Consider the following 22,344-nt stretch of genomic DNA (forward strand, 5'->3'; position numbering starts at 1 on the left):
AAGTGCCTGTGACAAAACAGACCAGACCACTGCCTCCGTGTGGCCCGCTGACCGCAGAGGCTCAGTGGCCAACAGTGGGGAGAACAGCTTTCTGAGGGGTGAGAGGGTTTTCCTCCTTGTTCTGTGATGCTGGTTCACTCCAGCGGTCACCCCTTTTAACAGGGAGACTGTGAAGTGGAAGTGCAGGGGTTTGGGTAGTGTGGGCACATATCTTTCTGAACGTATTCAGTAGAGACCAAGTGCTGTGCCCTGTGTCTCCTGTGAGTCATTGAATGAATTCTCATGAACTACAGAGATATGAGAACTCTTGGGGAAATTGTTGTGGTGCAGTGTGTTAAGCTGCTGCTTGCAACCCATGCTACACCAGTGTCTCATGTCAAAATGCTGGTTTATGTCCCGACTGCTCTGCTTTCAATCCAGCTTCCTGCTAATGTGTCTAGGAGAGCAGTGGATGATGGCCCACCTGCTTTGGCCCCTGCCGCTGGTGTGGAAGACCAGGATGGAGTTCCTGGTTCCTGGCTTTTTCCTGAGCCAGTCCTTGCTGTTGTGGACATTTGGGGAAGTGAACCAGCAGATTAAAGATGTCTCTCTGTCTCTCCCTCCCTCTCTGTCACTTTGCCTTTCAAATTAATTAATTTTTACAAAAAAAAAAAAAAATCTCTCATCCTGTTTTACCCATGAGAGACTGGTTGATAGTAAAGACAGGAGTGATAAAGCTTGTAATTCAATTCCTCCCCCACTCTGTCAGGTCTGTGACCACAGTGACCTCCCTAACAAAGTCAGAAAAGTGATTTATAAGAGAACCTGCTGGTCTACTTCTATTGCACATAAGTTCCTGGGATGAATGCTTTGGAGATAAGCCTCTCCTTATTTATAAGAGGACTTAGCAAAGTTCACAGAGAAAAGGAATTAATTTTTTTTTTTTACTTATTTGACAGAGTTAGACAGTGAGAGAGAGATAGAGACAGAGAGAAAGATCTTCCTTCCGTTGGTTCACTCCCCAAATGGCCGATATGGCCAGAGCTATGCCAGTCTGAAGCCAGGAGCCAGGTGCTTCCTCCTGGTCTCCCATGCAGGTGCATCCTCCACTGCCCTCCTGGGCCACAGCAGAGAGCTGGACTGGAAGAGGAGCAGCTGGGACTAGAACCAGTGTCCATATAGGACGCTGGTGCTGCAGGCGGAGAATTAGCCAAGTGAACCATGGCGCCAGCCCCTGAGAAAAGGAATTAAAACATGTTTATTTTACTGTAAAAATATTTAAAGTCCATGCATAATTTGTTTCATAAACATCTTCCCTGGTACTCTAGCAAATAACAGGCACTATGGCCAAGGCTTCTTACTAAAGTTATTTGCTGATAGTAGCTGTGGTTTGACTGTGTCCTATGAAGTTCATCCCCAACATGACAGCGTTGGGAGATGGAACCTTTAAGAGATGCGCCGGCACACCGGGTTCTAGTCCCGGTTGGGGCACCGACCCTGTCCCGGTTGCCCCTCTTCCAGGCCAGCTCTCTGCTGTGGCCAGGGAGTGCAGTGGAGGATGGCCCAAGTGCTTGGGCCCTGCACCCCATGGGAGACCAGGAGAAGCACCTGGCTCCTGCCATCGGATCAGCGCGGTGCGCCAGCCGCAGCGCGCCAACCGCAGCGGCCATTGGAGGGTGAACCAGCGGCAAAAAGGAAGACCTTTCTCTCTGTCTCTCTCTCTCTACTGTCCACTCTGCCTGTCAAAAAAAAAAAAAAAAAAGAGATGATTAAGTCATGAATAAGTGCATTAATGGATGCATGAATTCCATTATTGTAGGAATGGGTTTCTGATAAAAGGATGAATCTCACTCCCTTCCCCTGTCTCTCTCTGGCCTGTGCTTTCCTGGTTTCCCACCTTCTCCCATGGGGTGAGGCATCAGAAGGCCTTCACCAGGAAGTGGGCTTCTTGCCCTTAGATTTGGCTTCTTCTAGAACTATGAAAACAGATCTTGGTTCCTTAGAAATTAACAAATCTTGGGGCAGGCATTATGGCGTAGCAGGTAAAGCTGCCATCTGCAATGGCATCCCACATGGGTGATGGATTGAATCCTGGCTACTCCACTTCTAGTCCAGCTCCCTGCTAACAGTTTGGGAAAAGCATTAGAAGATGGTCCAAGTGCTTAGGCACCTGTCATATATGTGTGAGACTCTGATAAAGCTCCTGACTCCTGGCTTCAGCCTGGCTCAGCCATGCCACTACAGCCACCTGGAGAGTGAACCAGCCGACGGAAGACCTATGTCTCTCCCTCTCTGTCTGCAAATCTGACTTTCAAATAAATAAATAAATTTTAAAAAAGTAAATGACCGGCCGGTGCCATGGCTCACTAGGCTAATCCTCTGCCTGCGGTGCTGGGGCACCGGATTCTGTCCCGGTTGCTCCTCTTCCAGTCCAGCTCTCTGCTGTGGCCCAGGAGGGCAGTGGAGGATGGCCCAAGTGCTTGGGCCCTGTATCCGCATGGGAGACCAGGAGGAAGCACCTGGCTCCTGGCTTCGGATTGGCGCAGCACGCCAGCTGTAGAGCCATTTGGGGATGAACCAACTGAAGGAAGACCTTTCTCTCTGTCTCTCTCTCTCACTGTCTAACTCTGCCTGTTTAAAAAAAAAAAAAAAAAGTAAATGACCAGATTTCAAGTATTCTGTCATTACTTAGCAGCACAAAGCAGATGAAGACAATAGTTTTGGGGGCTTTTTTCTGAAGCCAACTCTTCAGATTAAAATTACACTGTATTAGGTCACTCAATAGCCCTGTGTTTTGCAGCAGTGAAAGTCTCTTAATAATCTTTGAAAGGAGGCCCTAGAACTGTCTTTAGGAGCCTGCTAGAGGCTCACCAGTGGTGTCCATGTCAGAGTGGCCTCTGCATGGCCATTGCACGCAGTGCACTCTTCTCTGAGCCAACTTGGCAGAGCTGAGGGCTGGCCACACCCCACTTCAGAGAATCTCAGTGTGATCTCACCCATGGGATTCAGAGTAGCCAAGGGAGCTAGCCACAGACAAACATCTCCAAGCTCTGTCCTTGGAGTTCCTGATTTTCCAAGTGAAGGCCAGGGCCTAGGACAGGAATGTGTGTGTTTTGTAAGCAACCCGCCACCCCCACCCAGGTGACATCACTATTTAGCCATTTTGGGAAAATGCTGCTTAGTTGGTTATGAAATGGGCAAGCATAAGCCAGATATTTGTGTCTACTTTAGTTTTTTTTTTTTTATTTGTCAGATAGAGTTAGACACTGAGAGACAGACACAGAGAGAAAGGTCTTCCTTCTGCTGGTTCACCCCCCAAATGGCCACTATGGCTGGAGCTATGCCGATCCGAAGCCAGGAGCCAGGTGCTTCCTCCTGGTCTCCCATGTGGGTGCAGGGCCCAAGCACTTGGGCCATCCTCCACTGCACTCCCAGGCCACAGCAGAGAGCTGGATGGAAGAGGAGCAACCAGGACTAGAACCGACACCCATATGGGATGCGGGCGCCACAGGCAGAGGATTAACCAAGTGAGCCATGGCACTGGCTCTTCCACTTTAGATTTTAATCAGGTTTTCTTTGGAATGTTGATTCAAAGCAAGGATGTTGGAAGGAGCAGACTTGGATTTTGATTTTGGCATGTGCTAGCTGAGTGTTCTAGGGCAGGTTCCTTAACTTCTCTTTAAAAATATGTGTACAACAATGAAATCCACATAAACCATGGTGTGTGGCACATAGCTGGTCACTGTCATGACAAATAATATTAGTGGTGACAGCACATCCAAATGCCAGAATGGTTGCAGGGTTCTCCTTTTGTAGGCGAGGCAAGTGCAGGAAGCCTCTTGACCTCAAGGCCTTTGGGGTTCCAAAGCCTGTCTTAGAGATTATTGTGACAGTCCTTGTACTGGGGGTTTGTCTAGAATGGGGGACCTTCTATGCTGGGTGTTGAACTTCCCTGAATTGTCTCATCTGTCCACCATTCAGGGAGGCATCAATGGAGTGCGGGGGGGGGGGGGGGGATTCTCACTTTGTATCACTGAGTAACAAGTCATGGAAATGTGTTTGCCATATGCAAGGTCCTTGTTGCTATTGAGTCTAGAACCTGACATTGCGAGAGGAGAAGGGTCCCTTCTGGGACTTGCAGCACCTGTTCTAAACTGTCCTGGAAGGTTTGGGATTATGCAGCCTCCTCAGACCCAACCAGGAGCCTGTGTCTCCCTTCAGAATGAAACAAGCCAGTAAGCCTGGGCCAACAGGCTAGGGAGAGCCTTGCAGGTCCTGAGCAAGGCACAGACCCTCATGCACTGATCACCTGTGGAGTTAGTATTCAAAGGCAGAAATTGAGGCCTGACCTAAGCTCCTAAGGATGGATCCCAGGAAGCCAAATGTTTAACGAGCTCCCCTGGAAGTCTAATGAACAGCCAGATTTAGGAGCCACTGGATAGACTCTGAGTAAGTGCTCAGTACACAAAATACAGCAGATATTTCATAAAGGGGTTTGTGAAACCCTTGAAGCCCATGGAGGGTTATATCAGAATTGAAGAACTCAGACTAGAAGCGAAGCTCAGAGGACACTCGTGAGGCCCTGCTGCCCTGTGGTTTCCCGGCTTTCTGTTCCTTAGTAAGGCTAGACAGTGGGTGGTAGGTGCTGGGCCCAGGAGACAGTGCCTACTTCTGAACACTGTGTCCACCATTGATGCATGTAAAATGATGGCGTGGTTCCTTAGCCACCTTGTGCCTCAGACACCTCATCTGAAAAATGTGTTCAATTCAAGTCCCTGATTATATTAGTGTCCTGTGGCTATATAACCAACTACTGTGGACATAGTGATTGGAATCTGCATAGATTTGTCTTAGAGTTTGGAGGTCAGAGTCTTAAAACTGAGATCTTGGCAGGGCTGTGCACCTGCCGTTGGTCCTAAGGGAGGATAATTTTCTTGCTGTTGTCAGCTCCCAGAGGCTGCTTGCACTCCCTGGCTCTTCCTCCGTCTTGAACCAATGGTGTATGTCTTCCGTTTTCTCTGTCACTCAGACCCTTTCCACCTCCCCTTCATGAGGAACCTTGAGGTTGTGTGATACTACCTGAATAATCTTAGATGCTGTCCCTATCTCAAGATCCCTAATCACATCTGAGAAGTTCCTTTTGCCAGAGAGGGTAACATATTCACAGGTATTGGGAATTAGGATATGCGTGTCTCGGGAGCCATTGTCCCACATGCAACAACTGAGAATTGTTGGTGACTGATCTGAGATGATATGTGGAAGGAACTTAGCATACTACTACCACAAAATCAATGCTTAGTGTGCTTTTGCTGTGAGTTTGGTTAGATTACCTATGCAAAAGAATACTAGTTCATTTTATCTTTCTTCACAGTGCTTGTGTTCTAAGGTTTTACTACATTTGTGTATTTGTTTCCAGGGAATATTATTTATTGAGCTTTGCTATCTATCAATCGCCACGTCATCCTCATAACTTTAGGAAAGTACACCTGTAGTTCAGACAGGTTGAAAAAATCCAACAAGGTTCCTTAGCTAATAAGAACTGAGGTTTGTCTCATGCAAATACCTTTGAGTGTCTTTGCATTTATTTGTTTAAAATGTATTTGAGAGAGAGAGAGAGATTTTTTTCTTTCTTTCTTTCTTTTTTCTTTTTTAAAGACAGAGTTACAGAGAGAGGTAGAGCAGAGAGAGAGGCCTTCCATCCACTGGTTCACTCCCCAGATGGCCACAACGGCTGGAGCTGCGCCAATCCAAAGCCAGGAGCCAGGAGCTTCTTCCAGGTCTCCCATGTGGGTGCAGGGGCCCAAGGACTTGGGCCATCTTCTGCTGCTTTCCCAAGCCATAGCAGAGAGCTGGATCAGAAGAGGAGCAGCCGGGACTAGAACTAGCACCCATATGGGATGCCGGTGCTTCAGGCCGAGGTTTTAACCTGCTACGCCACAGCGGCGGCCCCATAGAGAAATTTTTTCCATCAGCTGGTTCACTCCTCAAATGTCTGGAACAGCTAGGGCTAACCTAGGCCAAAGCAAGGAACCAGGAACTCCATCTGGGTCTCCCACATGGGTGGTAGGGACCTAAGTACTTGAGCTATCACCTGCTAACTCCGAGAATGCACATTAGCAGGGAGCTGTTATCAGGAGTGGAGCCACAGTGTAGGCGCCCTAACCTCTGTGTCAAATACCCACCCCAAATGACCTCATCTTTACCTCCTCTTTGTTCTTCATTTCAGTTCTGCCCAAGGTCTCAGCTGGTTTCTCACAAATGTCTTTTGAGTGTGGAGGAGTTCCAGCTGGACTAGTGCCCAGTGCCACTTGAGCAACAGGACTCCTCCACCTACTGGGTCATGTTCCTCCAGGGTAACTGTGGGCTCAGTGAGTCATCTCCTCTTTCCTCCTCCCTTGCTTGGTTCTTATCAGGGAGGCAGCGTATTGCAGGGCTCTCTAAGCTGCTCCTCTGTGGCAGCTCTGGGCTAACTATGTAGGTGACTGTGATAAAGTCATTTGTCCTCTCTGGGCCAAAAAATTAGCCCCTCCCCCCGCTCTTCTTGAGCCAACTACAATTGAACAGTGAATTAATTTTCATGATTATTATTGTCACTTAGACCGATTTATAATTTCAAGATTTTTAAAAATTATTTTTCATATTTTGCCAGTTGATTATGCTCTTCTTCCTTGAAATCCAGGAGTCTACTCATAAAAGGCTCTATCTACCCCAGTGCTTCTTACCTATAACTTTCACAGTAAATTTAGTCTTGTTCAGGTAGCAATAAGATGATTATTGGAAGGCAAATCAATGTACACAGAGCAGCCCCAGTCTTGGCCTATTTGCTTTCTGTTGTCTCCCTACCAGTAACAGGTCACCTACAAGTGGCCCTGGCACTACAAAAGGTTGCAATTTTGTAATTTTTCTGAATCATAGTCATTTTGTACTCTGGCTGTAGTGGGAAGGTCCCACTGTTTCAACAAATGAGGAGAGCAGGGCTCCCATGTTTTACAACTCCAGGGACCAGTCAGGTATGTCAACAGTGCTTCCTGGAATTGTCTAGTAGAGATTACCTTGCATCAGAGGAGTTGTCATTTAAAAGCAATTTATGAATTGTCAAATGTAACCTGTCCTTTATGTTCATATCATGCATTCAACCAACCACAGATCAAAAATATTAGGAAAAAGACTGTTTTTGCACTGAATGTGTATAGACTATTTTTTCTTATCAGTTCCTAAACAGTAGAATATAGCAACTACTTACATGGTACTTACATTTATTACATATGCTAAATAATTTGAAGGTGACTTAAAGAATATGTGTAGAGGTGTGTGAGTTATACACAGGTTTGTGTACTGTGCCATTTAATATAAGGGACTCGAGCATGTGCAGATTTTAGTATCCTTGGGAGGTCCTGGAATTAATGCCGTATGGATTAGGACATTAGCAGAAATTAAGGTTATTTAGTTCTTTGGGTCTCCTGCTCATATGGGATCAATGTTGAATGTCCTTGGAAAACAAAATTGTCTTTAGAAGTCAAAAATGTCCTATGGCCCAGCCTGAGACCTCAAGGGTGTGAGATGTGGACCTCTGTGTGGCTCAAAGGTGTGTGTTCTTGTCAACAACACATTTTTTTTTTTTTAAGATTTATTTATTTGAAAGACAAAGTTAGAGAGAGAGAGAGAGAGAGATATCTTCCATCTGCTGGTTCATTCCCCAAATGGCTACGGTGACTGGATATGGGCCAGGCTGAAGCCAGGAGCCAGGAGCTTCTTGTGGGTCTCCCATGTAGGTGGCAGGGGCCCAGGCACTTGGGCCATCTTCTGCTGCTTTCCCAGGCCCATTAGCAGGGAGTTGGATTGGAAGTAGAGCAGCCAGGACCTGAACTGGTGCCATATGGGATGGTGGTGCTGCAGACTGTGGCTTAACCCGCTATGCCACAACACCAGTCTCCACATTGTTGTTTCTGTGGGAGTAACTTCTCTGATCAAAATTACTGTATTGGGTGTATGTTTATTAATGAGGTAGACATCACCACTGTCATTGTTTTCTATGAAAGATTATTCAAGGATGCTTATGGTAATATTTAAAGGATATAGGACCCTAACTACATTGAAAAACTTTTTTCAATTCACTTTCAGTCTCATGATGGTTTAGACTTCTTCTCATTAGTGTACTGTATTTTTGCAACCTATAATCTAGAGTAGTCTGTAATTTTGTATTTTACTTTTTCCTTTTCAAAACTAAGTAATGAGCTTATTTTGTGCTATTACTGTCCTTGTCAATGTTGATGGCTTAATCATTGCACCAATGGGGTTTCACTTCACTATTTGACCTCTTGACAACTACTTATTTCCTGGGTTTCCCTATTATAGAAAATGGGCAGAAGGCACAAAGAATTCTTACTTGTTCACTTTGACCTATATGTCAGTCACTATGCTAGATACTTATCTCATTTATTCTTCTTGATTATTTATGGAACTGAAACTCAGACTGGTTAAGCAACTTCGTAATAGGAGCTGATTTATTGAACTCTTCCTGTGTGTGAGGTATTTTGCTAAAAACTTACCTACAATATTTCATATCTCATTCCCCTTATGGTACATGTGAGGCATTTTCAAAAAGTTCATGGGAAATGCATATTACAAAAAAACTGCATTGATTTCAAAATTTTTTTGTACCAAAGTACAGTTTTTGATTCCAATTTTCTACAAATATTTTGAAGTACCCTTGTGCTCTTAGTTGGTGTTCAATAAAAGTTTGATGAATGACTGAACAGTATCAACCTTGTAAGTAGCTTGAGGTCAGATTTCTTTGGTTCACAAGTCTTTTTTCTTGCTATATCAGTGTCTCAGTACAAGTGAGTGGAAAATAAATCCATACACACAACACATACATATGTACTTATGAATTTGTATGTGTATGTGATATTTAACCATTTTGTTCAACTTAAATCTTTTACTCAAAAATTTTTTTAGGTTCACAGAAAAATTGGTTAGGAGGTACAGAGATTTTCCCATATCCCAGTCCCTGCACAAACATACCCCCCCCCCCCCATTATCAACATCCTATAACAAAAAGATACATTTGTTACAATTGATGAACTACAGGTTCACTACCAATGTTGCAAGTTCAATGGGCTAGGAGAGGGGGATAATGACAGGTGTCCAACATTATAGTATCATACAGAGTAATTTCACTGCCTTCTGTACTCTACTACTCACCCTGGCAACCACTGATCTTTTTATTGTGTCTCCAGTTTTGTCTTTTCCAGAGTGTCCTACAGGATGTAGTCTTTTCAGATTGGCTTTTTTTCTAGTATGTGCATTTAAGTTTCCTGCATGACTTTTCCTGGCTTGGTAGCTCATTCCCTTTTAAGGATGAATAACATTCCATTGTCTAGATGCACCACAATGTATCCACTCATCTTGTTTACTTACAACTTTTGGCAACTGTCAGTGGAAGTGCTATAAACAGCCAGGTGCAGGTTTTGTGTGGACCTGAATTTCCAACTCCTATGGGCAAATTACCAAGGAGCACAATTGATTACTCAACTGTATAAGATTATGTTCAGTTTTGTTTTTTGTTTGTTTGTTTTTTTGGACAGGCTGAGTTAGACAGAGAGAAAGGTCTTCCTTCCATTGGTTCATCCCCCAAATGGCTGCTGTGGCCAGCGCACCGGCTGATCCGAAGCCAGGAGCCAGGTGCTTCTCCTGGTCTCCCATGCGGGTGCAGGGCCCAAGCACTTGGGCCATTCTCCACTGCCCTCCTGGGCCACAGCAGAGAGCTGGACTGGAAGAGGTGCAACCAGGACAGAATCCGGTGCCCCAGCCGGGACTAGAACTTGGGGTACCAGCACCACAGGCGGAGGATTAGCCTAGTGAGCCACAACGCTGGACTGATTATGTTCAGTTTTATAAAAAACTACCAAACTGTCTTCCAAGGTGCTTGTGCTATTTTGTAAGCCTATCCACAAGGAATAAGTGTTCCTGGTCCACTTCCTTGGTAGTAATTGATTTTGTCAGTGAATGTATAGTGTTAGCTCATTATGTGTGATCTTTCCTTGTTTCTTTGTTTTGTTAGGAATTTTGTGAGAAATGCAATTTTTAGAGCAGATTTTAAAAACATTTTCTAAGTTCTTACAAAAATATTAAAATTTTCCTTTGTTGGTGAAGTCAGTATATTTTGTTACTAGACACACAAAAATAATCCTGTTTTGCTGCTACCTTGCCAGCAACATTTTTAAATGTTTTCATGTTTTTACTGACATTATATAGGAGTACATCGCTACCTCAGTATTTTAATTTGCTTCTATATTATTATTTGCTTTGGGATCTCTTATAAGATAGTATGTATTGAAGTGTGGCACTGCTGCCTCCTAAATCATGCATGTTTTTCAGGTCCAAGACCGGTTGTCTATCTGCAGCATGGCTTGCTGGCAGATTCTAGTAACTGGGTCACAAACCTTGCCGATAGCAGTCTGGGCTTCATTCTGGCTGACGCTGGCTTTGACGTGTGGATGGGGAACAGCCGGGGAAACACCTGGTCTCGGAAACACAAGACTCTTTCAGTGACTCAGGATGAATTCTGGGCTTTCAGGTGTGTCGCAGTGATCGTGTCATGGGCCCTTGTCCCCTCAGAGCAGGCGTATGGCTTTCAGCAGGAGAAGCCACGAGGTGGGGAATGCTGAGCTTGGATGAGATGGCAACTGATGTCTCTTAAAAAGTTTTAAAAGTTGCAAAGAGCATTGGCTGGCACCACGGCTCACTGGGCTAATCCTCTGCCTGCGGCGCTGGCACCCCCGGGGTTCTAGTCCCGGATGGGGCGCCGGATTCTGTCCCGGTTGCTCCTTTTCCATCCAGCTCTCTGCTGTGGCCCGGGAGTGCAGTGGAGGATGGGCCACGTCCTTGGGCCCTGCACCCGCATGGGAGACCAGGAGAAGCACTTGGCTCCTGGCTTCGGATCGGCGCAATGCCAGCCGCAGCGGCCATTTGGGGGATGAACCAACAGAAGGAAGACCTTTCTCTCTGTCTCTCTTTCTCTCACTGTCTAACTCTGCCTGTCAAAAAAAAAAAAAAAAAAAAAAAGGTTGCAAAGAGTATAATAAGTCAGTAAATGATTATATTAAGAATTGGGTTCAGTTAAGGGTTATTTCGTCATTCCTGCTGGTGTGGAAGCTGCTGGGTCGATGTCTCTCCTACTCCAGAAGTACTCTAAATGCTCACTTTCATCTCCCCAGAAATTCTCTCTCTCTCTTACTTGTACCTCTGTTGATTGCTATTTGTGTGGCATTGGACAGATCACAAACACCTATCTCATGAGGTCATTGGGGTCTTAGAGGAGAGGATATGCTGAAAGAACAGGCACAGTGTGAGTGTTATCAGCTGCTCATTTGTCCCCAGATGTCAAAGCTGCACACTCATGTGTCCCCTGCACACACACTCACACACACACACATAGGGTCAGGGCTGTCTTGGTGCCAAATATTAGAGAAGGTCAGCACCTTGGACACCTAGAGCTCTAGGCTTGCCTCCATTTGTAATAAAGCCACCCTAAGGACATGAAACACAAGAATGAGAGTTTTTACTAAAACACATGTAAAACATGTTTCTTATAATATTGTTTAAAATACTAAAAACTACCCAAGTGCACCAAGCAGTCAATGGACAAAGTGTGGTAATTTACATAACAGAATGAGAATGAACAGCCTACTCACCTGTGCACCCTCGTGAGTGAAGCCAGGAATGGAAGAATGCATACTATACAATACCAGTCAACAAAAAATTTAAAAATGAGTGAAACTAATTTATGTTATGAAAAATTAGGATCATGGCTACCTTTGGAGGCACAGCTGGAGGAAGCCCATGGAACTTCTGTGATCCTAGTAAGATTCAGGATCCTGAACTCCGTGCTGGCCTACCCCACTGCATTCAGTTTGTTGTAACACATCCAAATGTGTGCTTAGGGTGCGTGTGTTCTTCTATTTCAATGAAAGAGTTCCTTGTTTGGATTCCAGTTTTGACGAGATGGCAAAATATGACCTACCAGCTTCAATTAACTTCATTCTGAATAAAACTGGCCAAGAACAACTGTATTATGTGGGTCATTCTCAAGGCACCACAATAGGTACGTATGGAATAAACACTGGAACTGGGTACGGAGTCTTTATTAGAGAATTTGCATTTGTTCTTCAGAGTGAGATACTGTAGGAAGTTAGTTCAAATACAGTCTTTTAAATGCCAAGCAGAACTAGTCAATGGGAAAAGGAATTTTGGTGGTAATCTTTCATAGGGATGGAGATTTTAATATACATTTCTAAATGTGGTGTATGATTTTCTTGAAATTGAAGATATGATTGTAAGCCACATCCTACTAGATATTTTCCCATTTATACAACATGGGCATGTGAGAGGGTGGAAAACAAGCCTTCTAAGGTCCAAGAAAAAGAAAACAAGAAAATACATGAACTTTCACGGTTAACTGGGATGTAACTAAGGGCAAAGATTACAGGTTACACTTTACTTACAAACAGTTTTTATAAGCCACATGCATTTTTTATTTATGCTGATTATGAAAGTAATAGATGCTTGTTATAAGGAAAAATGAAAAATTTAGCAATGTGTAAAAAAATCAAAATTGCATCAATCTAGAAAGGAAGAGTTTCTCTAGTTAAGGAATAGGGAGCAGTCCCACAATTTATTTAATTCTCCCTTTTAGTGCTTACGGTGACCAACCTTTGTGTTCATGTCACATGATCTCCATAGAATACACTGCTCAAAAGAGAGTCACTCTATGAATGCTTTTAAGATTCTTGATATATATATATATATATATATATACATATACATACATACATATATGTATATCTTATACATGTATAAAATTTATATGTATATGTATATACATATAAAATTTATATATACATATAAAATTTATATGTATATACATATGTATGTATATGTGTGTGCATACATACATACATATATGGTTACATTGCCTCGCGCTCAGAACATGCAGTTAGGCATGTTTTTGTGGGGTACTGTGAGATACTTCAGCACAGATTTATATTGCTTCTTCTTTTTTTTTTTTTTGACAGAGTGGATAGTGAGAGAGAGAGACAGAGAGAAAGGTCTTCCTTTTTGCCGTTGGTTCACCCTCCAATGGCCGCTGCGGCCCGTGCATCTCGCTGATCCGAAGGCAGGAGCCAGGTGCTTCTCCTGGTCTCCCATGCGGGTGCAGGGCCCAAGGACTTGGGCCATCCTCCATTGCCTTCCCGGGCCATAGCAGAGAGCTGGCCTGGAAGAGGGGCAACCGGGACAGAATCCGGTGCCCCGACCGGGACTAGAACCCCATGTGCCGGCACCACAAGGCAGAGGATTAGCCTGTTAAGCCACGGCGCCGGCCTTATGTTGCTTCTTACATGACTTGTCTGCTTGTGCACTTTGCCCCTCTATGTTCTAAAGTGACATTCTGGGTCGGGTAGGGAGAAGTGACACGAGACGGGGCCAAGAGCTATTTTGGAGCCAGGTGTGAGTTCTTTTGAGTCGTGGGTGGTTTCTTAAGTGATCTGTAAATTGTTTGTAGGGGTGGAGGGAAGAGCAGGGGATGAAGGTGCTGTGCTGTGGACGGGAAGATCTTTGGGTTCTCCCAGCCTGGATTTCATCCAGTGCATATTTAGGCTGAGGTTTGGAACAAGCACTTAATAAATAGTTGGTTCACTAGCTAAGTCCACTTCAGTGTTGCACGCACACCAGTTCAGGGATCCCCATTTCAAGTGTTTGCCTCTCAAGGGCAGTGTAGCTTGCTTTGTTCTCAGGCTGCTTCTAGAGGGTGTGGGGATGACTGCCTTTGCCTTTTCTGAGAAGAAAGTTCCAGAAGATGGAGTATCTGCTTTTTTTTCTTTTGTTCCCACAGGATTTATAGCATTTTCACAGAACCCTGAGGTGGCCAAAAGGATTAAAATGTTTTTTGCCCTGGCTCCTGTGGCTTCAGTTGATTTCTGTACTAGCCCTCTAGCCAAATTGGGACAATTTCCAGATCTTCTCCTTAAGGTACTTGGAACACCCCACCCTCTACCCCTCCATACAAATTTCCTCTTCAGATCTGAAAAACTGGCCAGTGGAGGGAGAAGCTGTGCCTTCCTCCTGCCTTTTGCTGGCAGTGGAGCAGTGGGGTTTTCTCTTCCTGGTTGTCACCTCTACTTCCAATCCAGGTGAGTCAGCACAGGTGCATCACTGACCGTACACGGCACCTGCACACTCTCGGTTAGCATGGGACAGTACTGCTGAGTACAGCACACAAAGACAGCCCACCAGTCTGAGAAAATTTATATCCACACTGCTTTGCCATTTATTCTATTAAGTGAGCCTGTGTACTGCAGTATTCAGGGAGTGGGAGACAGAAAGTATGTCTTTCCCATATGCCTGCCTTCAGCCACAGTGAAGGTGATCTTAAGAAACTTGTATTATATTTTATAATATGGCCCCTAAACACTAGCCAATGTCTTTGGGCTCATCCCTAAAGATATTCAGCCCAAGCTCTGCTCAAGAAGCAACCAGCTGACACGAGAAGGAGTTTTAATGCCAGCTGAGGCCACATGGTCTGTTGTGCATGTATGTGTTTTATGTATTAGCTGTTTACATATACACAAGATCTTATATAGAAATATATACAGTCTGGTGCTGTGTAGCAGCACTTCTGTCAATGATAGATTGCATACTTGATGCGGTCCCTAAGGTTCTAATAGAGCTGAAAAATTCCTGTCGCCTTGTGGTGTCACAGTGCAATGTTGCTCACGTGTTTGTGGTGTTGCTGGTATAAACAAGCATACTGCACTGCCGATTGTATAAAAGTATAGCACATACATTACATAATACTCAATAATGATAATAGCAACTATGTCACTGGTTTCTGTGCTTACTATACTATGCTTTTAGTCATTATTTTAAAGTCTTTTTCTACTTTGGAAAGAAGCTAACTGTAAAACAGCAGGCTGTGTTAGCTGGCAGCAGCCTCGAACATCTCACATTTACCACATCTCAGCTTTATCAAGAGGTTTTGTGGAGTGATTGACCTCTACCATCTAGGTTTGTGTGCGCACTCTGATGTCTGCTCAATGACAGAATCACCCAACTGCTCATCTCTCAGAATACATCTCTGTCATTAAGTGACAGGTGGCTGTACTTAAAATCAGATGGGATATATCTCATGGACCATTTCAGAGACTCACAAGAAATTGGACCACCCTCTGACCTCAAAACCTGACTATGACATAAGAGGAGATTCACTGCATCAGTGACCAGAACATGCAGAGAAGATACAGTCCCCTTTTGCCCACATTAATTTTTAGTGTTTTGGATAATGTATTGAAGCATTTACTTTCATTATAAACAATTCAGAATTACAAATAAAGTACTTGCCAGATACTAAGCCTTCTTCTAGTGCTTTCCACAGAATTAAGCAGAGTGCTTAGTGTAGAGTTGTTTCCTGTAAACCTCATGTGTGAAAATACACACATACAGATGTAAATATTATGATTTTGCTTTAAGGTCAGTTGTATCCAACCATATATTGCATTTTTTTACTCTCAGCTGTCATGTTAAGGCATAAAATTCTACCCCATCCTTTTTAAGTGTTGCATAGTACTAGTTTTTGATTATAAGAAACCATTATTTGTTAGCCAGACTCCTATGGTACATATTCAAGTTGTTGCTGGTTTGTTGTTGCCACATCTTTTTTGCCCGTTAGGGGGTATATCATAGAGTAGATACAGAGAATTGAAAATGCTGTTTCATCGGAATGTATCTAATTTAATCCCTGGAGATCATGACCTAGCAGCATTGCCAAAATGCACACTCTTGTTCCTCTTCTGCACCCTTCTCCCTTTCCCCCATCCTTCCTTGAGATGGTGTTTTGTAAAATCTGAAATGAGCCCAGGGATCTGTGTCTTTATGAGACACTCTTGTGATGCCTGATGACACACTAGTGATGATGTCAGCTTGTTAGGCTAAACGAGCTGGTATTTGGGAACCCCTCTTCCAGACGGTCGTGCTTTGTACTATACTGAGAGAGTAAGATGAACACATATCTGTAAAACCTTTGAATTAGATGCTCTGAAAAGTTCATTTTGCTTTTCTGCAAGTAGAGCATTCCTTCTAAACCTTTTTATAATGAAGGTATACATTACGAAGATACCGCAGTTGACACAAGCAGCTCTGTGAATGTTTGAGATAAATGTTCTTTGTACTGTCCTACATTGATGTGATCAGTGGAGTTTACCACAGTAGTATTTGCGTAGTGGTTCTAAAGTACAAGGTCACCTTCGTATCCTGTGTCAGCCAGAAGGAAAGGTTGTGTCTATTGTGATTTAGGTCAATGATGTATCATCCTGTGAGCTTGTTTTTAGTGGAGAAGCTCAAGAATGTGTATAGTTGTCACATATGATCACTAGCTAGAATCAAAGCCAGTTCTTTTTGGAGGGTGGAGGTTTAAAATCACCTTGATTTTCTCAAAGCTAAAAACACAAGAAGCAAAAGAACAAAATCACCCACAGTCACAAGTTGTTGAGTTCAACATGTCATTCTGGGTCCTGTGAGACTGAGATTATATGGACTGTGTGGATCATGCTTTTTCACACTTCATGAATATTTACCACTTCAAAATCCCGAATTTCAATGAGTATTTAGATAACTAAAAACATATTACACCAGTTCAATCTGTTAGGAAAACATGTAATTCTGATTTTCTTAGGAACTACAATTTTGTAAATTAAAAAAAAATGTTTTTTAAACTTGTATTTAGAGTCCTGTTGCTTTTTTGTAAAAGACAAAAATAGAAGAAGGACTCTAAATTCAAGTTGTAGCTGAGTTACAGTTAAGATGCTGCATTCCCTTACTGCCTGATTTAAAGTGACACACAGAGCAATGGTGCATCCTGAGTGTATTATTTCTAAGAGAATTCATGATCAGATTGCTATTACCGAAATATTAGCAAGAAGGCATGTTTGCATTCACTTTTTTTTTTTTTTACAGAATTCAACCAATAGTATTAAGTAGAACAACCAAAAAAAAAATACTAAAAGGGATAAAGTATTAAGTTGTTCATCAACAGTCAGGGCAAGGGCTGATCAAGTCACTGTTTCTCATAGTGTCCATTTCACTTTTTTTTTAAATTTTTTATTTAGTAAAAATAAATTTCCAACGTACAGTTTATGGATTACAATGGCTTCCCTCCCCCCATAATTTCCCTCCCACTCACATCCCTCCCATCTCCTGCGCCCTCTCCCATTCCATTCATATCAAGATTCATTTTCAATTCTCTTTATATACAGAAGATTTAGTATATATTAAGTAAAGATTTCATCAGTTTGCACCCACACAGAAACACAAAGTGTAAAATACTGTTTCAGTACTAGTTATAGCATTACTTCACATTGGACCACAATTTAAGGACAGATCCCACATGAGATGTAAGTACACAGTGACTCCTGTTGTTGACTTAACAATTTGACACTCTTGTTTATGGCGTCAGTAATCTCCCTAGGCTCTAGTCATGAGTTTCCAAGGCTATGGAGGCCTTTAGAGTTCGCCGACTTCGATCTTATTCTGATAGGGTCATAGTCAAAGTGGAAATTCTCTCCTCCCTTCAGAGAAAGGTACCTCCTTCTTTGATGGCCCTGTTCTTTCCACTGGGATCTCACTCACAGAGATCTTTCATTTAGGTCTTCTTCTTCTTCTTCTTCTTTTTTTTTTTTTTTTTTTGTTTTGCCACAGTGTCTTGGCTTTCCATGCCTACAATACTCTCATAGGCTCTTCAGCCAGATCCGAATGCCTTGAGGGCTGATTCTGAGGCCAGAGTGCTATTTAGGACATCTGCCATTCTATGAGTCTGCTGTGTATCCCGCTTCCCATGATGGATCGTTCTCTCCCTTTTTGATTCTATCAGTTAATATTAGCAGACACTAGTCTTGTTTGTGTGATCCCTTTGACTCTTAGACCTATCAGTGTGATCAATTGTGAACTAAAATTGATCATTTGGACTAGTGAGATGGCATTGGTACATGCCACCCTGATGGGATTGTATTGGAATCCCCTGGCACATTTCTAACTCCACCATTTGGGTAAAGTCTAATTGAGCATGTCCCAAATGGTAACTCTCCTCTGTCTCTTATTCCCACTCTTATATTTAACAGGGATCACTTTTCAATTAAAATTTAAACACCTAAGAATAATTGTGTGTTAATTACAGAGTTCAAACAATAGTACTAGAACAAAACAGAGGAAAAAAAATACTAAAATGGATGAAGTATTACATTGTACATCAGCAGTCAGCACAAGAGCTGATCAAGTCACTGTTTCTCATAGTGTCCATTTCACTTCAACAGGTTTCCTTTTTGGTGCTCGGTTAGTTGTCGCCGAGAGGGAGAATATATGATATTTGTCCCTTTGGGACTGGCTTAATTCGCTCAGCATAATGTTTTCCAGATTCCTCCATCTTGTTGCAAATGACCAGATTTCACTGTTTTTGACTGCTGTATAGTATTCTATAGAGTACATGTCCCATAATTTCTTTATCCAGTCTACTGTTGATGGGCATTTGGGTTGATTCCAGAAACTGAGCTGCAATAAACATTAAGGTGCAGACCACTTTTTTGTTTGCCAATTTAATTTCCTTTGGGTAAATTCCAAGGAGTGGGATGGCTGTGTTGTATGGTAGGGTTATATTCAGGTTTCTGAGGAGTCTCCAAACTGACCTCCATAGTGGCTTAACCAGTTTGATTTCCAAAAACAGTGGGTTAGTGTCCCTTTTTCCCCACATCCTCGCCAGCATCTATTGTGGGTAGATTTCTGAATGTGCGCCATTCTCACCGGGGTGAGGTGAGACCTCATTGTGGTTTTGATTTGCATTTCCCTGATTGCTAGTGACTTTGAACATTTTTCCATGTGTCTGTTGGCCATTTGGATTTTCTCTTTTGAAAAATGTCTATTGAGCTCCTTGGCCCATCTCTTTAAGTGGGTTGTTTGTTTTGATGTTGTGGAGTTTCTTGATTTCTTTGTAGATTCTGGTTATCAACCCTTTATCTGTAGCATAGTTTGCAAATATTTTTTCCCATTCTGTCGGTTGCCTCTTCACTCTCCTGTTTCTTTTGCAGTACAGAAACTTCTCAATTTAATGCAATCCCAATAGTAATTTTGGCTTTGACTACCTATGCTTCCGGGGTCTTTTCCAAGAAGTCTTTGCCAGTGCCGATATCTTGCAGGGTTTCTCCAATGTTCTCTAATAATTTGATGGTGTTGGGTCGTAGATTTAGGTCTTTAATTCACGTTGAGTGGATTTTTGTGTAAGGTGTAAGGTAAGGGTCTTGCTTCATGCTTCTGCATGTGGAAATCCAGTTTTCCCAGCACCATTTATTGAATAGACTGTCCTTGCTCCAGGAATTGGTTTTAGATCCTTGATCAAATATAAGTTGGCTATAGATGTTTAGGTTGATTTCTGGTGTTTCTATTCTGTTCCATTGGTCTATCTATCTGTTTCTGTATGCAAATGCATTAAGTAGATGCATTCATTTACTTAATGTGTTCCTATAGCACAGCCAAAAGAAATGCACATCCATGATGGCTATCATCAGAATGTAAATACGACAATTCTGTGTACACCTCTTCCTACTTCCTTCTGCCTCTCTGCTTCCAGCCTGGTGAGAAAGATCTGATACACACTGCTCAGAGGTGGTTTAACAATTTCAGGCCTAAGGTACATCTTCTCTATCAATTATAATAAAAAGATACATACAAACTAGCTAATTCACTAGCTCTGTATTTTTTTTTTCATACATTGCCACCTCAGGACATCTTTAAGGCATAGATGTTATAAACAATGAACTTTGCCTACAATAAACACAGGTACTTTACCAAAAAAATTCATATATACATCTACTGCTCTCATCTAAAACCATCTTCTAGATATGGAGATACTAGTACCGAGCCCTTCCCTTCTACCATTCCAGTGACTAAGCCTAGTTCAATGACATCTCCCTCCAAGAGGAGGCTTAGCGAGGGTCCTTCCTAAGAACTATCAAAAGAGGTATTTATATAGAAATTATTTTACTACCTCTACTTTTAACATACTTTGGGCATTAGGCCTTACTTATCTTAAATACACAGCAATATTAACTAAACTGCACTTATAGAACAATGGGTGGACAAACTGAGCAATCTAATAGGAAGACATCCTTCCTCACCACCACCACCACCCCTGCCCACCACCCAGTGTCATCAGCATTGTCTCCAAGACATCAGCTTTAATGCCATTCCCCAAATGCAACCACTCCTGTGGAATAACAGAAACTACTTAAACAGGTGTTACTTTTAAACATCTAGAGAGCAGATGTTTCCAGTGAGGACTTCAGTTTCTCACTATCTACACAGTAGCTCCTAAAAAACTCACACATATATAACAAGGTTTCTAATGTGAAAAGTGTCTTCTCAACAAGAGCATTGTGGCCCAGAACCCTTTCACTTCCCATCTCTACCAACCCAGTGGACAGGTGTAAGCACCTGTAATGCTTAGAGAGAATTTTAACAATTCACTTCCATAAGTGTTTTTTTTTTTAAGACTTATTTACTGGGGCTGGCATTGTGGCATAGTAGGTTAAGGCTCTGCCTGTGGTTCCAGCAACCCATATGAGTGCCAGTTCGAGTCTCAGCTGCTCTGCTTCCGATCCAGCTCCCTGCTAATGGCCTGGGAAAGCAGTGAAAGATGGCCCAGTGCTTGGGCCCCTGCATTCATGTGGGAGACCTGGATTAAGTTCCTAGCTCCTGGCCTTAGATTGGCCCAGCTCTGGCTGTTGTGGCCATTTGGGGAGTGAACAGCAGATGGAAGACCTCTCTCTCTGTCTTCTCCCTCTCTGTAACACTGCCTTTCAAATAAATAAAATAACTCTAAAATAAGATTGATTGATTTTACAGATAGAGTTACAGACACAGAGAGTACCTTGTGGTCTCTGTTGCAAATGCTCACTCTGGTGCTGCGGAGTGAAAGCAGCCAGTGACAATGCATAAAGAGATGAGGGTGACTGGGTTCCAGTAAGACTCTACTGACACAAACAGCAGGGCTGGGGGAGGGGAGAACCGGAGGGATTGCTGGGTACAGAGCTTCAGCTTCAGCTTCAGCTGGGATCCGTGCCATGGTGATGGATGGTGGTGAGGGGTGCACAGCAATGTGAGTGTACTTAATGCTCCCAAACTGAAGACTAAAAGTGGTTAAGACGGTCCATTTGTGTTATGCAGATTCTGTTACAACTGAAAAAGAAAGCTTAAAAGAAAACCCAAAGGGCAGTAGCCAGATCTGGCCCACTGGCCAGTAGAATTGGATTAGGTGTTAGCACCCCCTGCCCATGGGGTCGATCCGTCATAGCCTCAGCTGTTTCCTGGAGAGTCACCCCTAATCCGTCAGTTTGAGGAGAGCCATTTGAGGATGGCCCTGGGATGGATGATCTTGAAGACCATTTCCCGTTGTAAGAGTTCCCTGAAAACTGATCCGGTTGTTTGTCTCTGTGCTTTCCTTTTGAGACTTGAAATGCCCATGTGTGAATGGTCTCACCTTGCCACACTGGCCGCGCTGCCGTGAGCGTCGGCGGGTTGCTGTTCTGCTGTGGCAGCCATGTGTGGAGATGCTCACTGCACCTCTCTGCTTCTCAGGGGACCTCGGGGCCCACACAGAGTGGGGAAAGGCTAAGGTGTAACGGCTTCTTTTTTTATTTTGTAGGACTTATTTGGAAATAAAGACTTTCTTCCCGAGAGTGAAATGCTGAAGTGGCTGAGTGTCCACATTTGCACCCACGTCATTTTGAAGGAGCTCTGTGCAAATACTTTCTTTATTCTGTGTGGATTTAATGAGAGAAATTTGAATATGGTATGTGTATTGATCATAAGGCTTAATTTCAACTGAACAGGCTTGTTTGTGTTGGGTGATGAAGTAGATGCGAAAGCAACCTTAGCAGAGCGGTGAAAGGTCTTTGATTTACATGGAGCAAGAATCCACTTCAGCAAAATATCCGCAGACCTGCTGTTGTTGGCTTCCTACATCCAACCCATATGGAGACTATTGCATGAGGAGGGCTGTCGTAATTCAAGTCATTATATCTAAAAATATTTACTCTAATGATTTGTTTCTTTTGAAAAATTACTATCAGTGTGTTTAAATTTAGAATGGCCATTTTTGCATACACATATAATACACATACATACACGTGTATTTATTTATTTAAATATAAACTCTTAACCAGCAATAAGCTGGTGTTCCTGAATCATCTGTAATTTTCACAGATTCCTACAATGAAGGCTCTGGGGAACATTTTTAAGTGATAGCGATTTTTCTTTTTTCTCTGA

At 43.0% G+C, this 22,344-nt stretch overlaps 1 protein-coding gene across 4 annotated transcripts in view; it reads left to right on the top strand.

Moving 5' to 3' along the window:
- The window catches only part of LIPA (lipase A, lysosomal acid type), a 154,804-nt gene that overhangs the window by 124,739 nt on the left and 7,721 nt on the right, over nucleotides 1-22,344 (top strand). For 3 of the 4 annotated variants that reach the window (XM_062215362.1, XM_062215364.1, XM_062215361.1), the window contains 4 exons: nucleotides 10,360-10,558; nucleotides 11,955-12,085; nucleotides 13,874-14,010; nucleotides 21,722-21,868. In XM_062215362.1, the coding sequence (XP_062071346.1) occupies nucleotides 10,360-10,558; nucleotides 11,955-12,085; nucleotides 13,874-14,010; nucleotides 21,722-21,868 (614 nt within the window). The remainder of the gene's footprint in view (nucleotides 1-10,359; nucleotides 10,559-11,954; nucleotides 12,086-13,873; nucleotides 14,011-21,721; nucleotides 21,869-22,344) is intronic. The other variant, XM_062215363.1, reaches the window with a different exon arrangement.

The sequence above is a fragment of the Lepus europaeus genome, chromosome 17 (genome assembly GCF_033115175.1).
Source record: "Lepus europaeus isolate LE1 chromosome 17, mLepTim1.pri, whole genome shotgun sequence".
NCBI lineage: Eukaryota > Metazoa > Chordata > Mammalia > Lagomorpha > Leporidae > Lepus > Lepus europaeus.